The following is a 23,202-nucleotide window of genomic DNA, read 5'->3' on the forward strand; positions in this document are numbered from 1 at the left end:
CATAGGATTTCAGTAGGATCTACCCCAGTTTGCTGACATGCAAGCAGAGTAGTAGATTTTTGTAAAAAGCTTTTATAATTGTAAAGGACAATGTTTTATCAACTGATTGCAATAATGTAAATTTGTTTTAACTATTAAATGAACCAAAAATATGACTTATTTTATCTTTGTGAAAATATTGGACACAGTGTGTTGTCAAGCTTATGAGATGTGATGCAAGTGTAAGCCACTGTGACACTATTGTTCTTTTTTTTTTTTTTTTATAAATGTCTAATGATAATGTCAATGAGGGATTTTTAATCACTGCTATGTTGAAATTGTAACTAATATTGATACTGTTGTTGATAATATTCATTTTTGTTTCACTACGTTTGGTTTGTTCTGTGTCGTGTTTGTGTCTCATCTCAATTGCTCTGTTTATTGCAGTTCTGAGTGATGCTGGGTCGGGTTTGGTTTTGGAATTGGATTGCATTGTTATGGTATTGCTGTGTATTGTTTTGTTGGATTGATTAATTAAAAAAAAAATTAAAAATTTTTTTTTTTTAAATAAATAAATGAAAAAAAAAAAGTATATTTTAAAAATGAGAATCGATTCTGAATCGCACAACGTGAGAATCGCGATTCGAATTCGAATACATTTTTTCTCACACCCCTAGTTAAAATGGTGTCGTGCAACCAACTTGTTTTTCGGTGAGGGAAACATTTTAAATAGTGATGTCACTGTCAAATCCAAGAGATATGGCACAGCCTTATGGAATGTTTACAATTAAAACAACAAAAAACAAATGATGGTCGATATTTCGATAATTCCCACCATTGGACTAATTTTTGTTAATATTTGTATAGATTTAAATTATTCTGATCCATGTCTTATCTCATCATTTCTACCAGTGATTGTTTACTTGATTAAAAATACAGTTTAAATCAAAAACTGTATTAACGAGCCAGTCATTTGAACGGCTTTTTGAAATGAACAGCTCCTCCCTTCAAAACCATTTGTAAAACTAAGAGTGCACTGTCCAGTATTATGGCCACTGATTGGCTCAGCCTCACACAGCATTACTAAATTAGATCAAATAAGTGTAAAGGTGTGTGTGGGGGGTTTTATTTAATGTCTAGCGGACCATCATAATGTTTCAAACCGGATCTAGAAGGTCTCAAACATTTTTTTAATGCTCTAGCTATTAAAAGGATCATCCATCCATCCATTTTCTAAAGCTTGTCCCGTTCGGGGTCGCGGGGGGTGCTGGAGCCTATCTCAGCTACATTCGGGCAGAAGGCGGGGTACACCCTGGACAAGTCCCCATCTCATCGCAGGGCCAACACAGATAGACAGACAACATTCCCACTCACATTCACACACTAGGGCCAATTTAGTGTTGCCAATCAACCTATCCCCAGGTGCATGTCTTTGGAGGTGGGAGGAAGCCGGGGTACCCGGAGGGAACCCACGCAGTCACGGGGAGAACATGCAAACTCCACGCAGAAAGATCCTGAGGCCAGGATCGAACCCAGGACCTTTGTATTGTGAGGCACACGTACTATAACCCCTGTCCCACAGTGCTGCCTTAAAAGGATCAATTTATAATTAATAAATCCTATACGGAAATGTATTTAGCATGGTAAGGCCTAAAACTAATTAACCGCCATAAACGAGTGTTTACAGTATTTGATATTTAGGATCGGAATAAGAATAAACAAGGACACTTGTTCTTACCGTAGCACTGCTCACAGGCTTTGTCAAGTACACTGAGGAAGTTTGGCGTCATCGGCAGCAAAGGCTTCAGCGACACTCTCTTGAAATCATCTGGACAGTCTTTCTTCAGATGGCCATCACGCTTGCACAAGCTACACACGACCAGGTGTGGCTGAGAGGGAGGACGCAAAACTTACTTAGTATGTGGTTAGAATTGTGTTGTTCGTACAATGAAGTGAAACACACTTTTCCTCTGGTGAAAGCTTGCTTGGTGAATTCATAGGACTTTGTGTTCTGCGGGTGTTCTTTGTTTTGAGCGGCGTCGTCTATACACAGAGGCGAGGTAACAGCAGGCACAGACTCCTCCCCCTCCTCTTCTTCCTCACAATTTGAAACAGGTGTGTCCAAATCTGGACCCTCCTCATCGGACAGCAGCTCCTCTCCTGAGATCTCGTCCACAGGGAAAATCTCCTCATCCTCTGTGGTTAAACTATCCAGGTGACATCTGACATGCGTCTCCACATCTTCATCATCCTCCTCCTCAGAGTAGCTGCTTTTGCCCAAGTCTACCTTTTCCTTCTCCCCTTCGGAGTCACTGCCATCTTCAACTTCCTCCTCGTCCTCAATGATGCAATCAGAGTCTTCAGGGCCATTTTCTTCAGCTTTTGCGAGACTGGACTGGATGCTAAGTCGGCTCAACTCAGAAAGGCACGCCTCACCCTCTCGTGACTCCTTTGTGCCTTTAGCGGGTCTTTGATGCCTGCCTGCTGGTGTGTTGAGTGGCAGTGCAAAGTACTTGTACGTGCTTTTGAGGCAATGGAGGATGTAGTCATACATTTGCTGGCTGTTAAGAGAGCGGGCCACATTCCTCTTTACAGCAAAGGGGTCTAGCCGACACAAAACAGACGTGAGCGAGGGTCAGTCAAGTTCAACATACAACTCCGGCCTCCTGCCTACCTTCCACGGCAATGCGTTTCTTGGGCCAGTCTTTTAAATCCCGGGAAAGAACAGCTCTGGTACGTACACTGATGACATTGTCGCCCATGTTGAGCTCAAGGGAATAGAAGCGAAGCATTTCTACCCAGAGAAGACCAACCTCTACTGGCGGGCGCCGGCTCTGGAACACCAGGGGAACCTACAAGGTAAACGCACACACGTTTCACATGTTGAAACATCAACAATGCATTATAAGGTGGTCCTCAAGTCTTTTCACGCTTACAAGTATGGTTGCACGATACATGTTATCAATTTGACTGATGACAGAGCTTCCAGTACTATCGCCATATTGTGATAATGCATGTTGATGACACATTCTAGCGGTATCCCAGCAACAAGCCAAAGAACACATCCTCAACATAATGTAGCGACCTCGCTAGCAAGATAGCGGCTAATGTCCATCCAGTGGAAAGCTGTTTCTTGGTCACTAATCCTTGTAAAAAGAGTAATTTTTTTTACAAGCGTCATTATTACCGGAGGACAAGGAATAGTCCAACATGTTACACTACACACCGTAGGATACATGAAGCCATGCTAACTGCCAAGCTAGAGATCTTGAATGTAGACAAGGGTGAGTGGATCAATACAAATATCGGCAGTAACAATACCATATCATTATACTATAGTGGAACCTTGATTTACGAACCCCCGTTTTTGCAAACTTGTCCATTTAAGATCTTTTCGATTGAGCCAAATGTACCTCTGTGGGCAAATCATTCATTCATTTTGTGTACTTAGGGCACAGCAATTTACAAGAGTTCACATCTTGTACAGTTTACACAGTACATTACTGGCTCGTGTTGCACGCTACCAGTCTTCCCCTCAGGTAATAAAACACACTGGTCAATCCCAAGTTCTTTTGGATGACATATGTTGAGTAAAAAGGACTCCAGAGACCGAACGGTATAATACCAAGTTTTACTGAAGCTTCAAGAGACCAGCCCTTACAATGCAACCGTAGCATCAGCAAGCGAGGTCTAAATTGAAAGAAAAAGAGTCTGCTCATACAGGCGAAAAAACAGCCCCTGCGGCGCAGAAAGAAATGCAGCTGCTACTTCAAAACAGATAAGGAACTGGCCAAAACAGCCCTGTGAGCCGACAAACAGGAGCCCTTAAGACAAAACAAAAGAGTTTACTAGCGGACATAAGAAGAAAAACCCAAAGAGTTCACATGGGAAAACACTAGCTGCTTTAAACATGACTATGGATTAAGAAAGAACACTTAAAAAAAACTCATTTCCACAATCCCCCTTCAGATCTCTCCTAAAAGAGCAACACTTCTAAAGCCCGCCCTACATTAAAGTAGGTGCTGTTTCAGTCTTTTACTCCTGCTGAATGAATGAAGCGTTCGCACACAGAGACATGGTTCGCACTCTGAGGCATGTTTGGCCCATTCTAAATGTTCGTAAACCGAAAAGTTTGCAAACAGAGGAGTTTGTAAATCCAGGTTCCACTGTAGAATAAAACAGCTGGATGGGATAATGCTTCAGTAAAGCTTACCTTTCCCCTCATGCAGGCGCCCTCTGCTGGCTGTGTGGTGTCTTTGGATGATGCGGTGTAAGCCCAGTGCAAATATCCACCTTCTACGTGTGTGAGGTTAAAGTTTGAAAGTTTGCTGAGTGTAAAGGTTTTTATCTAAAAACACAAATAGACAATCATTTAATGAGCAGTGACAGAGCAAATATGAAATTAGCTCAAAATGAAGAAAATGCACACCTCTTCGTGGTTCAGATATGTTGGCAAGAGGGGCTCTTTGCGTTGTTGTAAAAAGTAGATGACCATGAGGGCGAAGACATATGGGGGCAGTCCACCCTCGTCTGCATGGTCTATTTGGCAGATCTACAACAGACGCAAAAACAAGATATTTCACATTTAGTTCTCTTCAGGAGATGGAATAGGATAGACTTTAGTTTTCCCACACTGGAGAAATTCCATGGATGCAAATTTACATACAGCACGAACAGGAAAACAAACAGGACAAAAAGTAAACATGATTTACTATAAAATATGGACGGAATACAATGGAAGTAGGAAAATTAAAACAACAGCCAATAAACGTGTCAGTCATCCACTTTCTTAGTCTCTGTCGGTGGAGGCAGGGCCACTAGCACTCACACATACAGAAGATGCACCGCATAACAGAAGTACGGTATAATACTGTACTTTTCGGACCATAGGGCGCACCGGATTATAAGGCGCACTGCCGATGAGCAGGTCTATCATCATGGGGTATCAGGCCTGTTTGCAGGCATCGATGATTAGGGCTCTCCAGTCTTCTCTGTCGTCCGCTCTATGTAAGAGTTCTATATTATTGATATTTCCGATGAAATTTCTTAGGCTGTTGATATATGTCGAACTGGAGCTTTCGTTCCTACTAGTTTTCCTGTTAACATCAGTTTTTCTAAGCTGTCTTTTCTAATATGTCCAAGGAATTTCAGCTGCTTATTTCGAATCGTTGCAATTACAGATCTTCTTGTTTTAGCCTTTGCCAATACCTCTTCATTACTTTTCTTTTCAGTCCATGATATGTGGAGTATTTTTCTGAAGAGCCACATTTCAGTTGACTCTAATTTTCTCAGTCGTTGATCGTTTAAAGTCCAGCATTCACAGCCGTAAAGTAGGACAGACCATACATACGTTTTGAGGACTGAGTTTGGTGTCAATTGAGATGTTTCTAATTTAAAATATATGACTCATTTTGTTGAAGCTGTCTTTTGACATGGCTATCCTTTTGTTTATCTCTTTTTCACATTTACCATTAGATGTTACTGTGACACCCAGGAATTTGAATTGATCCACTTGTTTTATTTTCTTCTTGTTGCATGTGAGGTTACATGCAGGTGGATGTGGTTTCTTGGAAACTGTCATGCTTTCGGTTTTCTTGAGGTTTAAAGCCAATCCGTTTGCTTCACTGTGTGCTACTACTATGTTCAGGATGTTCTGTAGTTTTTCTTCAGAGTCTGCCACTAACACAGTGTCATCTGCATATCTGAGGTTGTTAACATTAATTCATCCAATTGTATACCATCTTAATGATTGATGTTGCGTAAGATCATTTCACTGTAGATGTTAAACAGATCAGGAAATAGTACACAACCTTTTCGAACACCCCTTTGAATGGCTTGGAATTGACTGCATTCACCATCTATTCAGACTGCTGTTTCTTGTTCCCAGTACAGATGTCTGATAATCCTCAGGTCTTTCCCATCAATATCCAGCTCATTCAAGATTTGAAAAAGGTTTTGTATGTTTCACTTTATCGAATGCTTTGGAATAGTCTATAAAACACAGGTATAAACCCGTTTGCACTTCTATTGATCTCTCCATTACCATACGGAGTGTGAATATAGAATTTCTGGTGCCCTGGTCAGGGAGAAATCCGAACTAGCCACGCAGCTCTGAATGTATCTTATTCCTTGCTCTTGCCATCAGTACTCTAAGAAGAATTTTGGTGGTATGACTCATAAGGCTTATCAATCTATATTGATCACAGTCTGTGGCTTCTGGTTTGTTTGGCAGAGTAATAAAAATATATTTTTTCATATCGGATGGAATTTACCCGTCGTCGTAAATAATGTTAAACAGTTTTGTCAGCTTTGATGTTCAAATTTCTTCGAGTGCTTCTATGACTTCAATTGGAATTTTATCTGCTCCAACCGCTTTACCATGTTTAATTTTGGACATGGCATTTTTCACTTCATCTTCTGTTATGGGTGGGCCTTCCATTTTTTTTCTTATAGTTGGAGGTGGGCCTCGGTCGTCATTGATTAAATCTTCAATATATTCTGACCATCTTGACAGAATGTCTACCTTATCCATTAGTACGTTGTCTTCCTTTGATTTGATGCATCCTGACTTTGAGGGGCCCTGCGTCCCGTTGACTTCTTTGATCTTTTGGTGCATGTACTTGCTATCAGTGTCCTTGTGTTGTTCTATTTCTTCGCATTGTGAGTTTATCCAGACTTCTTTAGCCATGTTGCATTTCTTCTTTATAAGCTTATCCAGTTAGTTGTACTCACTTTTGTTTTGTTTTGATACTCTCCGTGTGTCCAATAAATCAAGAATTTCTTGAGTCATCCATTTTTTGTGTGGTACAGGAACAAGTTTTTCAGTGGTTTGAATTATATATTATTGCATCTTTTTCCATCTGTCTTATGCACTTGTAAATGTGTTTCACGTTTCAAATTTGTTTGACACTGATGTGGCAAAATTATTTCGAAGATCTTGCTCCTGTTTAAAAATTTGGTAATGCTATTTTTTTTTTATTATATATTTTTGGATGTTTTTGAGTCTCACTTTCATGACTGCTCTAACCACACGATCACTACCACAGTCCGGCCCTGGCATGGATTTTGATTCTAGGATTTAATTTTTAAACCGCTCTTCAAATAATATAAAATCTATTTGGTTTCTCGCTCTATCACCAGGGCTTTTCCATGTCCAGCGTCTCCTTGGATGGTTCTGAAACTAAGTGTTGGTGATATTGAATTTGTTTTTTTGACACCACTCTACCAATTTGTCACCGCGTTCATTGAGGTCTCCAATTCCAAATGGGCCCACAATATTTTGGGTGGGTTCTTTACCAACTTTTGCATTGAAGTCTCCCATTATAATCGTGATGTCCTGTGATTTAAATTGGCTTTTTGCCCTTTCAAGGTCTTCATAGAATTTCTCAATCTATGCCTCACCTTGGTCTGCTGTTGGTGCATAAGCTTGTATGAGACCAATGTCAAAAGGTGTTCCTCTATGTTTAACAACAAGTACTCTGTAACTGCCCAGAATCCTTTCAAAGCCTTCGAACATTCGGGATCCAGAATGACTCCAATTACTCTTTGATGTTTTTCACCTAACGAGTATAAAATTGTGTGGTTTTCTGATGTTATTTCACCGGCACATTTCCATCGTATTTCTGATAGTCCCAAAATATTGATCTTCATTGTGCTCATTTGTTGTTTGACATTATCTAGTTTTACTTTCTGGCACATAGTCCTAACATTCTATGTGGTAATTTTGATGATTTCCTTACATATACGTACGTGAACAGTAGCAAGATGGCGGTCTGGTGACTATCCCTACCGAGCGAGGTATCCCTAAGCTGGTTAGAGACCCCCTTTACACTGTTGCTCGACAATTTTGAAGACTTTGATACCATGATTTTCTTTGCAAGAGTTACTTATAGTAGTTTGCAATTGCTTTCTATAAGGGCAGTGCCTATACTAAGCATGTTGTCCCAGCCATTGTACCACACCACATTCAGGTCTAGCCATACAAAAATGCACACAAAGGCGCTTTAAAGGGGGCATATTGTAATTTTTTTTCAACATTTAAAACACTTCCTTGTGGTTTACATAACATGTAAAGGTGGTTCTTTGGTCAAAATATTGCATAGATTGGACTTCCGGTCTGGGCAAGATGGAGTAGACACGTGTTGAGTCTCCCTCCCACAACTTTTTACATTGCCACTCTTTTAAAACTCCATAAACAAAGCCAGCGAGCTGGTGAATATATTACTCCGGAGTTGCAACCGGCAAGAAATGCCAACTCACTCGACGAAACGGAACGCCAGAGATACCGGGGCCGGACCTAGCTCTTCCGACGGAGGTGCCGGTGAAGTCAGTATGTCGGCTATAGCTAAGCTTCTGGAAGAACACCGCCAGGCCCTCTCCACGGACTTCAGGACAGCAATTTCTACACTCGAGACAAAGATTGATAAGGTACACACCAAGGTCTCTGAACACTCTCAGAAAATTACCTCACTCGAAGAAAATGCTACTTTGCAAGACGAACGCCTGCTAGCACTGGAAGCAACATGTGCTAAGCTAACGGACATCGAGGCTAAGCTACGTGCTAAAGTTAGCGACCTCGAATCCCGGAGTCGGCGAAACAACATCCGAGTGGTCGGCATACCAGAGTCCGTGGAGGGGCCACGTCCAACTACCTTTTTTGCGGAACTACTGAAGGAGATTTTTGACGAGGATTTCTTTGAATCACCGCCGGAGTGCGACTGGGCTCATCGAACACTCGCTAGCAAGCCGAAGCCAGACCAGAGACCGAGGCCCGTTCTGATACGGCTACACAAGTACCAGGTGAAGGAGAGAATTATCCGCGAGGCCAGGGCCAGGAGAGGCAAGCTACAATACCGAGGGTACCCCGTCGCCATCTTCGAGGACTACGCACCTGAAGTGGTGGAACAACGCCAAAAATACCGCGATGTGATGCCGAAGCTCTACCAAATGGGCCTACGACCAGCATTACTGTTCCCGGCCAGGCTTGTCATAGTAACGAAGGATGGTGGTAAGAAGAGACTCGGATCGGTTACAGAGGCTGAGGACTTCTTGACATCAATCCGCACGCAAGATACCTGATGGGCTTGGATGGCTATTTACCACTAAAATACGTCTGGACATGACAACAATTTGCACCAGGACTGTGCAGCTCCTGGAATAAAGACTGTAAGTTCCAACTTTTTCAGAGGCCTGACTTATGATAACTTTACATTCACTGTGGACATTGTGGGCCTTTGTTTGTTTTGCTGTTCTAAACCTTGACCACCATTTTAGACGTGTGTTCATAATAGGAAGCAATGTTTGAGTGTTGCAATTTACACACTGGCTAACGGTGGTCACATAATTTCCAACATAGATGGTCGTAACTATTTTTGGTCTGTTTGTTTGTTCCGCTCCGTACCGGGCGTTCTTTCTTCTTTTTCCTGAGGGGCCAAGCTATTTGTAACACATTTTGATTATGCATCCTAATTTGTTTTAATCCCAACTAGTTATTCGTATGCACATTATGAGGCACTCCTTGGTCCAAAAAACATCACTACAGCTACTGGTGCAGTGCACTGTACATTTCGGTATGTGCCTTGTTTGTTTATTTCGGTTTAATATTTCCTATATTACTATACACTCAGGTTGGGATGCGTCTCATGATAGTAGGCTCACTTTAAATTCTTATTTCGCTTTATGGAGTTCATTAATGCTACTGTAAGGGAGGAGACTCCGGAAGTTAACATTAGTCAAGTTAGGCTAAGTAAGAGCGAGAGAGCTCAGATAAGGTTCTTATTTAGGGTGGGTAGTAAGGGTAATTGCATTCTAATCTATTGGGGTTTGTTGAAATGTGTCTTTCTGTCATTACTAGTTTGGTGTTTTGTACTATTTTGCTATTATTTTATTTTTTTTATTATTTTTTTTTTTTTTGCTGCTATGTCTTCCCTCTCTCCCTCCCGTCCCTCCCCGTGGGGTCTAAGGCGTGTCACACAGATTTACTGTTGGGGTCTAATAGATGGCGGATGCTGGTAGGATGACGAGTGGCGGAGTGCGTATCATCTCTTGGAACACCAAGGGCATGAACAACGCTGTCAAAATTGGTAAAGTCTTAACTCGGCTGCAGCATCTTAAAGGGGACATTATGTTTCTGCAAGAAACACACCTGAAGACATCAGAAATTCTCCGTATTAAGAGGTCTTGGATGAGCCACTTATTCCATTCCAAATTTTCTGCTAGGGCTAGAGGTTCAGCCATAATTATCCATAAGCGTGTTATGTTTGAGCCAGCAGACGTTATAGAAGATAATGAAGGTCGCTATGTTGTGGTTTCGGGCACGTTACAGAACACACCAGTAATTTTAGTCTCTGTGTATGCACCTAACTGGGATGATGACACTTTTTTCACAAGACTTTTTGCTAGGATCCCCAACGTCGATAGCCACCGCATAATCGTAGGCGGGGATTTTAACTTAGTCCAGGATGCGATTCTTGATCGATCCTCCCATACTCGAAATACACTATCCAAAGCAGCAGAGGCTGTGTCATCTTATGCAAACCAAGTAGGACTTTCAGATCCCTGGAGATTCAGGAACCCGCATGGGAAGGCATTTTCATTCTTCTCACACGTTCACCATTCGTTTTCCCGTATTGATTTCTTTTTAATAGATAACAATCTCTTGCATTGTATTAGCGCATGTGACTACCACCCGATAGCCGTCTCTGACCATGCGCCAATTTCAGTCGACATTAAATTTCCGCAAGGTGTGACCGGCCGCACAATGTGGAGGTTCAGCTCTCACTTGCTCTCGGACATTAAGTTCAAAGATTTTGTTGAAACAGGAATTCGTACCTATATTGAGTTTAATGACACCCCTGACATTGAAAATAGCATCTTGTGGGAAGCACTTAAGGCTACTGTCCGGGGACAGGTGATCGCTTATATTTCCAGGATGAGGAGGACTGAGAGGGCTAGGCTGACGGAAATTGCTAAAGAACTCCTCGACCTCGACAATGTATACGCTGTTTGTCCATCTCCATCCCTGTATAAAAAACGTATTCTGCTACATTCGGAACATGACCTGCTTATGACGCACATAGTAGAAAGACAACTGCGACAATCCAAACAATGCTTCTATGAACATGGAGACAAGGCCGGCCGACTTTTAGCTCAACGGGCCAGGGCTGCTTGCGCATCGCGGTCGATTCCCAAAATTAAACTACCCGATGGTAGTTATACTTCTGATCCAGTTGATATTAACAAGTGTTTTTCTGAATTTTACACTAAATTATACACTTCTGAATGTTCTCCTATCTCCGCGATTTGCCCCAACCCCCTCGATTCATTAACATATCCTTGCATTGATGTAAACATTGCCAGGGAGCTGGGTAGACCCATTTCCTCGTCAGAGATACAGGAGGCAATTCGATCTATGCAAAATGGAAAGTCGCCCGGTCCTGATGGCTTCACAGTTGAATTTTACAAGGCTTACTCATTACTGTTATCCCCCATTTTAGCAAGAATGTTCAATGATTCCTTCAACGCCGGCCGCTTACCAGGGACTCTGTCAGAGGCTTCCATTTCATTACTTCTTAAGAAAGACAGGGATGCTACCTCTTGTGGTAACTACAGACCGATCTCGCTCTTGAATGTGGACTGTAAGATTCTGGCGAAAGTTCTCTCTACGCGTCTTCAAACCGTGATGCCCTCAATAATTTCGGCCGATCAGACAGGCTTCATGCTGGGGAGACACCCATTCTTCAATACCAGAGGATTGTTGAACATAGTTCTCACTCCGCCATCTGATACTCCGGAGGTTGTGGTGGCGCTGGATGCGGAGAAGGCGTTCGATAGGGTGGAGTGGGGCTATTTATTTTTTATTATGGAGAAATTTGGTTTTGATCCTAAATTTATTTCTTGGGTTAGAGTCCTGTACGAGACTCCGCTTGCCTCCGTACATACTAACGGCATCCGTTCAGCTTACTTCCCTCTCCAGCGTGGGACCCGGCAGGGATGTCCGCTTTCACCCTTGCTGTTTAATATAGCCATTGAACCGCTTGCTATTTGGCTTAAGAATTCGGAGGAATTTAAGGGTATCACTCGTTTTGGTCGGGTTCATAAGCTCTCCCTATATGCAGATGATCTTCTGTTGTTCGTTTCGGACCCATCGTCCTCGCTTCCCCATATACTATCGATTCTAGATCAGTTCGGTCGCTTGTCAGGGTACAAACTGAATATTCAGAAAAGCGAACTATTTTTTGTGAATAATTTGGCAAGGTCACTCCCGCGCTCACAATTCCCCTTTAGGATCTCGGAGGACGGTTTTAAATATCTGGGCGTGTTTGTCTCGAATTCTCCCACAGAGCTGTTTCGTAAAAACTTTCAAGCACTGTTAGACAAATGTAAATCGGACTTGTCCAGGTGGGCTGCCCTCCCCCTCTCCCTGGTTGGCCGCACTAACCTCATAAAAATGATTTTACTTCCGAAATTTTTATATCTCTTTCAACACATCCCTATATGTCTCAACAAATCATTTTTTGTTGGCCTTGATCAACAACTTCTTGCTTTCATTTGGCAAAACAGGCCAGCCCGCCTTAGGAAAGCCATTCTACAGCTCCCTAAGACGGAGGGTGGTCTAGCACTTCCAAACTTTAGAAATTATTTTTGGGCCTGCAATATCAATAAACTTCTGTACTGGGTCCGCTGCGACTCCCCAGCCGCCTGTCCACCTTGGGCTCACATAGAGGTAGCATCGTCTAATGGTTCCCTGCACGCGGTGATTTGCTCACAGCTACCCTTATGTTCATTGGGGACCTCCCTAAACCCAGTTGTTAAAAATACTATTAAAATTTGGACTCAATTTAGGAAACATCATGGCCTGCACAAAGCTTCCAGCGGTGCTCCGATTTTGAACAATCCCGCCTTTATCCCTGCCTGCTCTGATTCTGCGTTTCGCACCTGGTCAACTAACGGCCTTAAAATCCTCAACGACCTGTACCACGATGGAGTGTTCTCTTCGTTCGCTTCTCTGTCAACAAGATACAATATACCTAATACACATTTCTTCCGATACCTTCAAATAAGGCATTTTATTAAAAAACAATTTCCCCATTTTCCCAACCGCCCCCCAGAAGCAGAAATTGATCGGTTTCTCTCCTTTGACTCTGACAAACGACGTTTGATATCTGTAATATATAATGAAATCTGCTTTCTGAATCCACTCAACACTTCACCTGCCAGAGAATCCTGGGAGCATGACCTTGGGGCACCTATACCTGATGGGCGGTGGAGAGAAGCTTTGAGGCTGGTGCATTCATCATCTATATGCGCTAGGCATGGCCTAATACAATGTAAGATACTACATAAAGCACATTTTACTAATGCTAGACTGGCTAAAATATACCCCAACCATAGCGACGCTTGTAACCGCTGTAGACAATCCCCAGCTGACCATTTGCATATGTTCTGGACGTGCCCAAAACTCTCAAGTTTTTGGTCGGCTATTTTTGACACTGTCGGGCAGGCCCTTGATAGAACAATAACACCCAGCCCGCTGACTGCCCTTTTTGGCGTTCCGCAGGTGGACGGTTTACCTGCAACCGCTCGTCATGTCATTGCGTTAACGACTCTGCTGGCTAGGCGTACAATTCTTTTTAAATGGAAGCTTGCGTCTCCGCCGAGCCATAACAATTGGATACAAGATGTCTTGCGGTGTCTGCAATTAGAGAAGCTTCGGTTCTCGCAGAAAGGATCTGTGGCATCTTTCCATAAAACTTGGGGCCCCCTCCTGGACCTTATTAGGGACAAGCTTGACATCACCCCAAGCGATTCGGGTAACCCAACTTAGACAGAACTGACCGCTGAAGACCCCCCCCCCCCCCCCCCCCTCATTCCTTGTGTTTATTTACTTTTACGTTATATTTTATTGTATATCTTAGGTATTATTTATTTATTTATTTCACCTTATTTACTCTTTATTTACTTCAATATAGTTTGTTAGATTGAAGCTAAGTTTGCATATATTCATGTGTGTCTATATTTGTTGTGGGCACTAGGCGACAATTACCTTGGGAATTAAGTGGGTGGGTATGGTAAGGGATGGGGTTTATTATGTTACTTATTGAAAAATGTGCAGATACTCCAACTTGCTGTTGCCAAGATTCATCATGCTGTATTGTCTGCAAAATTCAATAAAAATATTTGGAAAAAAAAAAAAAATATATTGCATAGATTATGTTTTACAGACCGTCTTTAACTCTCTTTCTGACAGTCTTTTTAGTATGTGCCGTTTAGTGGGCAGTCTTATTTACATGCCTCCACTTCGACTGCGTCTTCTCCATGTCATCTTTGTTGTAGCAGTACTTTTCAGCGCTTCCACAGCGAGTCTACTGACAGATGTAACTTAGAAATGTACGTTACTTTATATAGGAAATGGCAACAGCACAAGATGAAAGCCCCACCACAAGAGGATAAAGAAAAAGAAGGAGCTTGTTGACTACTGCGCGGATTAGAATGGTGGGTGCGCGCAAATTTTCGAGACTTATGCAGATCCCAAATACACAACAGCATGTACCAATAGGTAAGAAAAGTTAGTTTCATAATATTACGAAACAAAACGCCAGATAGCATTATTTTGGGGTCCTTACATAATAATAGCCGTGTGTTGAAGCACAGTATGTCTGACTACGGTAGCCGTAATGCGCTGACAACACATCAATCAGTACGGCTTAGTAGCTTGCCAGAGTCGCACTAAAACATTTTGACAGATTTTTGAGCAAATGATTAAAAGCCTTATGTAAGTGTTATAATGAAGGCAACACATGATGTAATTGTCTATATTAGCTATAATAGCCTACTATCATATGACTATAAGTCATATAAGTGTTATAATGAAGACAACACATGATGTGTCTATATTAGCTAAATTAGCCTACTTTCAAAATTACTTTAAAAGTCTTATATAAGTGTTATAATGAAGACAACACATGGACTATGTGTCGCAGGCTGACGCAAATCTTTTTTGACAGAAATGTTGAAATGTAATATTTATTCTACGCATTTTTATAACATTGGAAAACAGTAGTAAAACATAGGCTTCTCAAAGGGTGAGATAACTCCTGGAAATGACTGTCTTAGAATGGCCAAAAGGTATAGATGTGCGGGTCCAAGTTAAAGGAAACAGCACGCTGTCTTTTTCTAATGGATTTATTACAATCTTTGCAAACTGGGTAACGTTTACTGTGGTCTATAACAGCACACAACCAACTATCATAAATCCAGCCAATGTTACATACAAATAATGTGTAATGAAACATGCAAATATAAATTAAATACACAGGACATAATTAAAAGGAAATTGAATGAGCTCAAATATAACTACAAACGAGGCATAATGATGTTACTGATTTGATGTGACTGTCGAAATGTAAATCAGAATCTAAAATAACCCCAAGATTTCTGGCTTTATTTGAGGTTTTCAGGGACAGTGATTAAAGGTGTTGGATGACTTTAAACCATTCTTTTTTAGCACCAAAAACAATTCTCAGTTTTATCTTCATTTAGTTGTAGGAAATTTTGGCACATCCAGTGTTTGACTTGCTCAATGCACTGGGACAGAAGATTTATGGGGTGATAGTCATTTGGTGATAGCGCTACATAAATTTGTGTGTCATCGGCATAGCAATGATGGTCAATGTTATTATTTTGCATGATTTGTCCTAGTGGGAGCATATGGATGTTAAATAAAGTCGGCCCCAAGATTGAAACTTGGGGGACTCCACACGTTACGTTGGTTGGTTCTGATACAAAGTCACCAATGGAAACAAAATAGTTCCTATCTTGTAGATATGACTTGAACCAGCTTAAAACTGTGCCTGAGATCCCCACCCAGTTTTCCAACCTGTCCAAAAGTATTGAGTGGTCGACAGTGTCAAATGCAGCACTGAGGTCCAAAAGCATTAATACTGAAGTTTTGCCAGAGTCTGTGTTTAGACGGATGTCATTTATAACTTTAAGAAGGGCCGTCTCTGTGCTATGAAGAGGTCGAAATCCTGACTGGAAGTTGTTGTGGCAGGCAGCCAGTAGAAGCCAAGAAGTGATTTAGTTGTTGGAGGACAACTTTCTCAATTATTTTACTTATGAATGGTAAATTTGAAATTGGTCTGTAGTTGTTGATAACAGAGGCATCTAGGCTCCGCTTTTTTAGAAGAGGTTTAATGACTGCAGTTTTGAAAGTCTTTGGGAAATTGCCCGATTGGATAGAATTATTAACTATTTGCAATACGTCTGTTGATAGGCAGTCAAAAACATTCTTAAAGAAGTTGGTAGGTAAAACATCAAGGCAGCAGGTGGATGACTTTAGAGCTGTCACCGTTTCCACTAGAGTTTTAGAGTCTATGGCATTAAAGCTTGCCATCATTGCGGTGTTACTTTTGCCTAAATGGGGTGGTGATCCAACTTTTTTTGCTTGAGATATTGATGGCACGTCTGATGCCTTCAATTTTATCAGTATAAAAGAATGCAAACTCATTGCATTTCTGCGTGGAATGGAGTTCGGCTGGTATTTGTGTTGGGGGGGTTGGTCAGTCTGTCAACGGTTGCGAATAGGGTTTTGGCCTTATTAGTGTTGCTGTTTATGATATTGGAGAATAATGTTTCTCTAGCACTTTTTAAGACTAAATTGTAGGCCTGGAGGCTCTCTTTATAGATGTCATGGTGAATATGAAGTTTTGTATTCCGCCAGATTCGTTCAGCCTTCCTGCACTCTCTTCTCTGGGCTGTTACAACAGCAGATTTTCTCCAGGGTGCCTTTTGCTTACCAGAAATCGTTTTAACTGTAGCAGGTGCGATGATATCTATGATACCGTATTTCCTTGAATTGCCGCCGGATATATAGTATGCGCCTGCCTAGAATTACTGCCGGGTCAAACTCGTTTCGCTAAATAATTAGCGCATGCTCAGCATTACCGCCGGCTCAGGATTAACGCCGGGTCAAACTAGTTTCGCAAAATATTATTTTTATTAGCGCATGTCTAGAATTTCCGCAGGGTAAAACTCGTTTCGCAAAATAATTAGCATATGCCTAGAATTTCCGCCGGGTCAAACTCGTCACGTCACGATTGACACTTCACCTGTCATCATTTTCAAAATGGAGGAGGCTGATTTCAATAGTTTGAAATCGCATAAAGGGAAGAAGATTAAGAGCTATTCAGTAGGATTTAAGGTCCAAGCTATTGAATATGCTAAAAAGAACATTAAGCAGCTACGTTTTATTAATATACCGTAGCTGCGTGTGTCAAATATGAGTCATTAAATGATTCTCGTCTCCTGGTGGTAGAGGGCGCTAGTGATCCTTCTTGCGACTACTCGGCTGAAGAAGAAGTGACAACAAGCAGCAACAGCTTTAGCAGCGATCGTTTATTTTTTCCTCTCGCTTGCACTTTTAACATGGAGGATTACATATTTAAAATAAAACAGTTTTCTAAACTGGACTTTCAATCGAAGCAGGAGGTAATAATTAAAGGCCTACTGAAATGAAATGTTCTTATTTAAACGGGGATAGCAGGTCCATTCTATGTGTCATACTTGATCATTTCGCGATATTGCCATAATTTTGCTGAAAGGATTTAGTAGAGAACATCGACGATAAAGTTCGCAACTTTTGGTCGCTTATAAAAAAGCCTTGCCTGTACCGGAAGTAGCGCGACGTCACAGGTTGTGGAGCGCCTCAGATCTGCACATTGTTTACACTCATGGCCACTAGCAGCGAGAGCGATTCGGACCGAGAAAGCGACGATTACCCCATTAATTTGAGCGAGGATGAAAGATTTGTGGATGAGGAAAGTGAGAGTGAAGGATTAGAGGGCAGTGGAAGCGATTCAGATAGGGAAGATGCTGTGAGAGGCGAGTGGGACCTGATATTCAGCTGGGAATGACTAAAACAGTAAATAAACACAAGACATATATATGCTCTATTAGCCACAACACAACCAGGCTTATATTTAATATGCCACAAATTAATCCGTATAACAAACACCTCCCCCCTCCTGTCCATACAACCCCCCAATACAACTCAAACACCCGCACAACACACTCAATCCCACAGACCAAAGTACCGTTCACCTCCGTAAAGTTCATACAGCACATATATTTCCCCAAAGTTACGTACGTGACATGCACATAGCGGCACGTACGTACGGGCAAGCGATCAAATGTTTGGAAGCCAAAGCTGCGTACTCACGATAGCACGTCTGCTATCCAACTCAAAGTCCTCCTGGTAAGAGTCTCTGTTGTCCCAGTTCCCCACAGGCCAATGGTAAAGCTTGACTGTCATCGTTCGGGAATGTAAACAATGAAACACCGGCTACGATGTAGCCGCTACGTGTTTGTGTTGCTGCAGCCAGCCACTAATACACTGATCCTACCTACAGCTTTCTTCTTTGCTGTCTTCATTGTTCATTAAACAAATTGCAAAAGATTCACCAACAGATGTCCAGAATACTGTGGAATTTTGCGTTGAAAACAGATGACTTAATAGCTGGCCACAATGGTGTCCCAATATGTCCGCACAATCCGTGACGTCACGCGCAAGCGTCATCATACCGAGACGTTTTCAGCAGAATATTTTGCGGGAAATTTAAAATTGCACTTTACTAATCTAACCCGGCCGTATTGGCATGTGTTGCAATGTTAAGATTTCATCATTGATATATAAACTATCAGACTGCGTGGTCGGTAGTAGTAGGTTTCAGTAGGCCTTTAAAGGAATATCTCCATCGAGACAGAGAGACTTTTAAAACTGAAGAAAGATAAGGAAGACTTCTATAAACAAGTTATCGATGCTTTTGGTCAGAAGGAGCGGCGCATGGACTTCATTTATAAGTAAAGGTAAGACCATAACGTTTTTTTAATTAAATGTGCTTTTCATGATGGTATCCTTACATCACACTCAAATTTATAAGCGCAGGCCTAAATTTACCGCATGCCTTTGGTAAGCGCCGGAGTGAGAAGAGGTTTTAAAATAATTAGCGCATGCTTGCCTTTACCGCATGCCTTTGGTAAGCGCCGGAGTGAGAAGATGTTTTAAATTAATTACCGCCCCGGCGCCAATTCAAGGAAATACGGTATTCACAATTTTGGAATTTAAAGGCCTACTGAAACCCACTACTACCGACCACGCAGTCTGATAGTTTATATATCAATGATGAAATCTTACCATTATAACACATGCCAATACGGCCGGGTTAACTTATAAAGTGACATTTTAAATTTGCCGCTAAACTTCCGGTTCGAAACGCCTCTGAGGATGACGTATGCGCGTGACGTGGCCCGGCGAACACGGGTATGCCTTCCACATTGAAGCCAATACGAAAAAGCTCTGTTTTCATTTCATAATTCCACAGTATTCTGGACATCTGTGTTCGTGAATCTGTTTCAATCATGTTCATTGCATTATGAAGAAGGAAGCTGAGCAAGCAAAGAAGAAAGTTGTCAGTGCGAAATGGACGTATTTTTCGAACGTAGTCAGCCACAACAGTACACAGCCGGCGCTTCTTTGTTTACATTCCCGAAAGATGCAGTCAAGATGGAAGAACTCGGATAACAGACTCTAACCAGGAGGACATTTGACTTGGATACACAGACGCCTGTAGAGAACTGGGACAACACAGACTCTTACCAGGATTACTTTGATTTGGATGACAAAGACGCAGACGTGCTACTGTGAGTATGCAGCTTTGGCTTTTTTTTGCGTATGTACGTAACTTTTTTAAAATATATAAGCTTTATGAACCTTGGGTTAGGTGAACGGTCTTTTGGGCTGAGTGATTGTGTGTGTTGATCATGTGTTTGAATTGTATTGGCGTGTTCTATGGAGCTAGGAGCTAGCAGAGGAGCTAGGAGCTAGCAGAGGAGCTAGGAGCTAGCATAACAAACACGCAGGTGTTATTATGCAGGATTAATTTGTGGCATATTAAATATAAGCCTGGTTGTGTTGTGGCTAATAGAGTATATATATGTCTTGTGTTTATTTACTGTTGTAGTCATTCCCAGCTGAATATCAGGTACCGTGATCATGCAGCCTTGGCTGCTAAACATTCGATAACTTGACCGTATGTGCGCGTCACGTACGTAACTTTTTTAAAATATATAAGCTTTATGAACCTTGGGTTAGGTCAGGGGTCGGCAACCCGCGGCTCCGGAGCCGCATGCGGCTCTTTGACCACTCTGATGCGGCTCAGCTACATACTTGCCTGACCCCCCGATTTTCCCAGGAGACTTATGGATCTCAGTGTCTCTCATAAATAACTCCCAGGGAAAAAATAATCCTATTTAAACTATAAATACTAGATAAAGGGCGTGCCCTGATTGCACTGCAGTAATTGTCCTCTATAGCATTTACATACAGCGTGCCAGTCCAGCCGCATGTTGCATGTTGTTATTAATCGCACACACAGGGGACAGCAAAGCATACTTACTCATCAGCCACACAGCTTACACTGACGGTAGCCGTATCAAACAACTTTAACATTGTTACGTTACAAATATGCGCCACACTGTGAACCCACACCAAAAAAGAATGAAAAACACATTTCTGGAGAACATCTGCACTGTAACACAACATAAACACAACACAACCATTACCCAGAATCCCATGCAGTCCTAACTCTTCCGGTCTAGATTATACACCCCGCTACCACAACCCCCCCACACATCAACCCCCCCCCCCTCTCCTTGCGTTGGTTGAGCGGAAGAGTTAGTGCTGCATGGGATTCTGGGTATTGGTACCGTCAGTGTAAGATGTGTATTGGTACCGTCAGTGTCAGATGTGTATTGGTACCGTCAGTGTAAGATGTGTGGTTGCTGAACTAGTACGGAAGAGTTAGTGCTGCATGGGATTCTGGGTATTGGCACCGTCAGTGTAAGATGTGTGGTTGCTGAGGTAGTACGCCTTGCTGTCACTTACGTGTGGTCAAGCAGGTACACTGTTAGGGCAGACTGTAGAGGGCGGTGTCATCACGCTCTGATATTCGGGAGTCTCCCGGGGAAAAATGAGAGGATTGGCAAGTATGACGCTATCAAGCGCCATTCATTCAAAACTCGCGGGCTGCACTAACATCAAATGTCCACATTAAAGTGCGTGCCGGTGCGTGTGTCGGAGACCCCTGGTTAATATAGCACAAAGCATTTAAGCTCTGTATGCAGTGTTTTTCATTTTAAATTGTAAATTTTTTTTGTGGCTCCCATCACTTTCTTTAATTTGTGAAACTTGCCAAAATGGCTCTTTGAGTGGTAAAGGTTGCCGACCCCTGGGTTAGGTAAACAGTCTTTTGGGCTGAGTGATTGTGTGTGTTGATCAGGTGTTTGAATTGTATTGGCGTGTTCTATGGAGCTAGGAGCTAGCAGAGGAGCTAGGAGCTAGCATAACAAACACGCAGGTGTTATTATGCAGGATTAATTTGTGGCATATTAAATATAAGTCTGGTTGTGTTGTGGCTAATAGAGTATATATATGTCTTGTGTTTATTTACTGTTGTAGTCATTCCCAGCTGAATATCAGGTCACCCCCGGCTCTCACAGCATCTTCCCTATCTGAATAGCTTCAACTCCCCACTAGTCCTTCACTTGCACTTTACTCATCCACAAATCTTTCATCCTCGCTCAAATTAATGGGGAAATTGTCGCTTTCTCGGTCCGAATCTCTCTCACTTCATGCGGCCATCATTGTAAACAATAGGGAACTTTGCGTATATGTTCAACTGACTACGTCACGCTACTTCCGGTAGGTGCAAGCCTTTTTCTTATCAGATACCAAAAGTTGCAATCTTTATCGTCGTTGTTCTATACTAAATCCTTTCAGCAAAAATATGGCAATATCGCGAAATGATCAAGTATGACACATAGAATAGATCTGCTATCCCCGTTTAAATAAAAAAAATTCATTTCAGTAGGCCTTTAAGTTGCCTACAAGATCATCAGCATGACATGGGTTTAGAGGTGGTAGTGAGGAGATGGCGTTTTTAAAGAGGACATTAGCATGTTCATTTATGTACCACCTTTGACATTCTTTGATTCTGTTTGTGTGTCCGGAATTACAGAAATATTAAAGAAAACACAGAAATGATCAGACAATGAAGGATCAATCACAAGAACATCAGAAACATTGAGACCTTTTGTGATAATCAGGTGTCTCCCTTACAATGATTAGCCTCTTTCACATGTTGAGACAGTTCAAATGTGTCTAAAATAGTAAAAAGTTATTTTGCGCCCTTGTCATTCAAATCGTCAATATGAAAATTAAAATCACCAGTTATAACCAGGCAGTCAAAGTCAGTGGAGATGCTAGACAATAATTAGGTAAAATCATTGAAAAAAATGTGCAGAATATTTAGGTGGCCTGTAGATAATTAACAGGAGAATTTTGGGAGAGTATTTCAACACAGCACACAGGTATTCAAATGATGTAAAATCACCAAGTTACATCTGTTTCCCCAGAAACATGTTTTTAAATATAGCAGCAACCCCTCCACCTCTTTTCCCCGATCTACATATATCAATAAAGTTATAGTTGGGGGGTGTTGTCTCGATCAGAATGCTTGCATTGTTATTTTGTTCCAGCCATGTTTCAGTTAAAAACATAAAATCAAGTTTAGAAGTGGTAATAAAATCATTGACTAAAAATGATTTCTTATTTAGAGACCTGACATTGAGCAGACCCATACTGATGGTGTTAGACAGTCAATAACATCAACAAAGTTCACCTTTGTGCAGTCACGCACAACATATAACGTTGGTGGACAAAATGAGACAAAGAAGGAGTGGCATGAAACACCTCTTTCTGTGGCAGTTCCGGAGAAAGTTGTACATGTAAACAAACTACGGTGAGTTCAAGGACCGCTGAAATTAGTAGGACAAAACGGCACTTGCCAAATACTCATCAGTGAAGCATGTGTAACATAAACAGTGGGATTTCTAACAATTAAAAAGGTTTGTGTCATGTTTGTCCTCCTACAGAAACCATATTAAAACAAAAAAATATATTTTACCTTCTACTTTTTCTATTTTCACACATTTTTGAAAAAGCTCCAGGGAGCCACTAGGCCGCATGCAGCTATAGAGCCGTGGGTTGCCGACCCCCGTCTTATACCAAATAAAATTGCTTCAAGGTTGGTCAGTAAGCACAACCAGGATTGATCCGTACATTAGGCGCACTGGGTTATAAGGCGCACTGTCGATTTTTGAAAAACT

General features: G+C 41.7%; 1 protein-coding gene across 1 annotated transcript in view; it reads right to left on the bottom strand.

Moving 5' to 3' along the window:
• Positions 1–23,202, bottom strand: part of tut7 (terminal uridylyl transferase 7) — a 65,963-nt gene that overhangs the window by 32,426 nt on the left and 10,335 nt on the right. The window contains exons 10-14 of the mRNA XM_062050754.1: positions 4,409–4,531; positions 4,193–4,327; positions 2,654–2,831; positions 1,943–2,583; positions 1,718–1,868 (exon numbers count right to left, since the gene is read on the bottom strand). Of these exons, the coding sequence (XP_061906738.1) occupies positions 1,718–1,868; positions 1,943–2,583; positions 2,654–2,831; positions 4,193–4,327; positions 4,409–4,531 (1,228 nt within the window). The remainder of the gene's footprint in view (positions 1–1,717; positions 1,869–1,942; positions 2,584–2,653; positions 2,832–4,192; positions 4,328–4,408; positions 4,532–23,202) is intronic.

Source organism: Entelurus aequoreus, linkage group LG06 (genome assembly GCF_033978785.1).
Source record: "Entelurus aequoreus isolate RoL-2023_Sb linkage group LG06, RoL_Eaeq_v1.1, whole genome shotgun sequence".
Lineage (NCBI taxonomy): Eukaryota > Metazoa > Chordata > Actinopteri > Syngnathiformes > Syngnathidae > Entelurus > Entelurus aequoreus.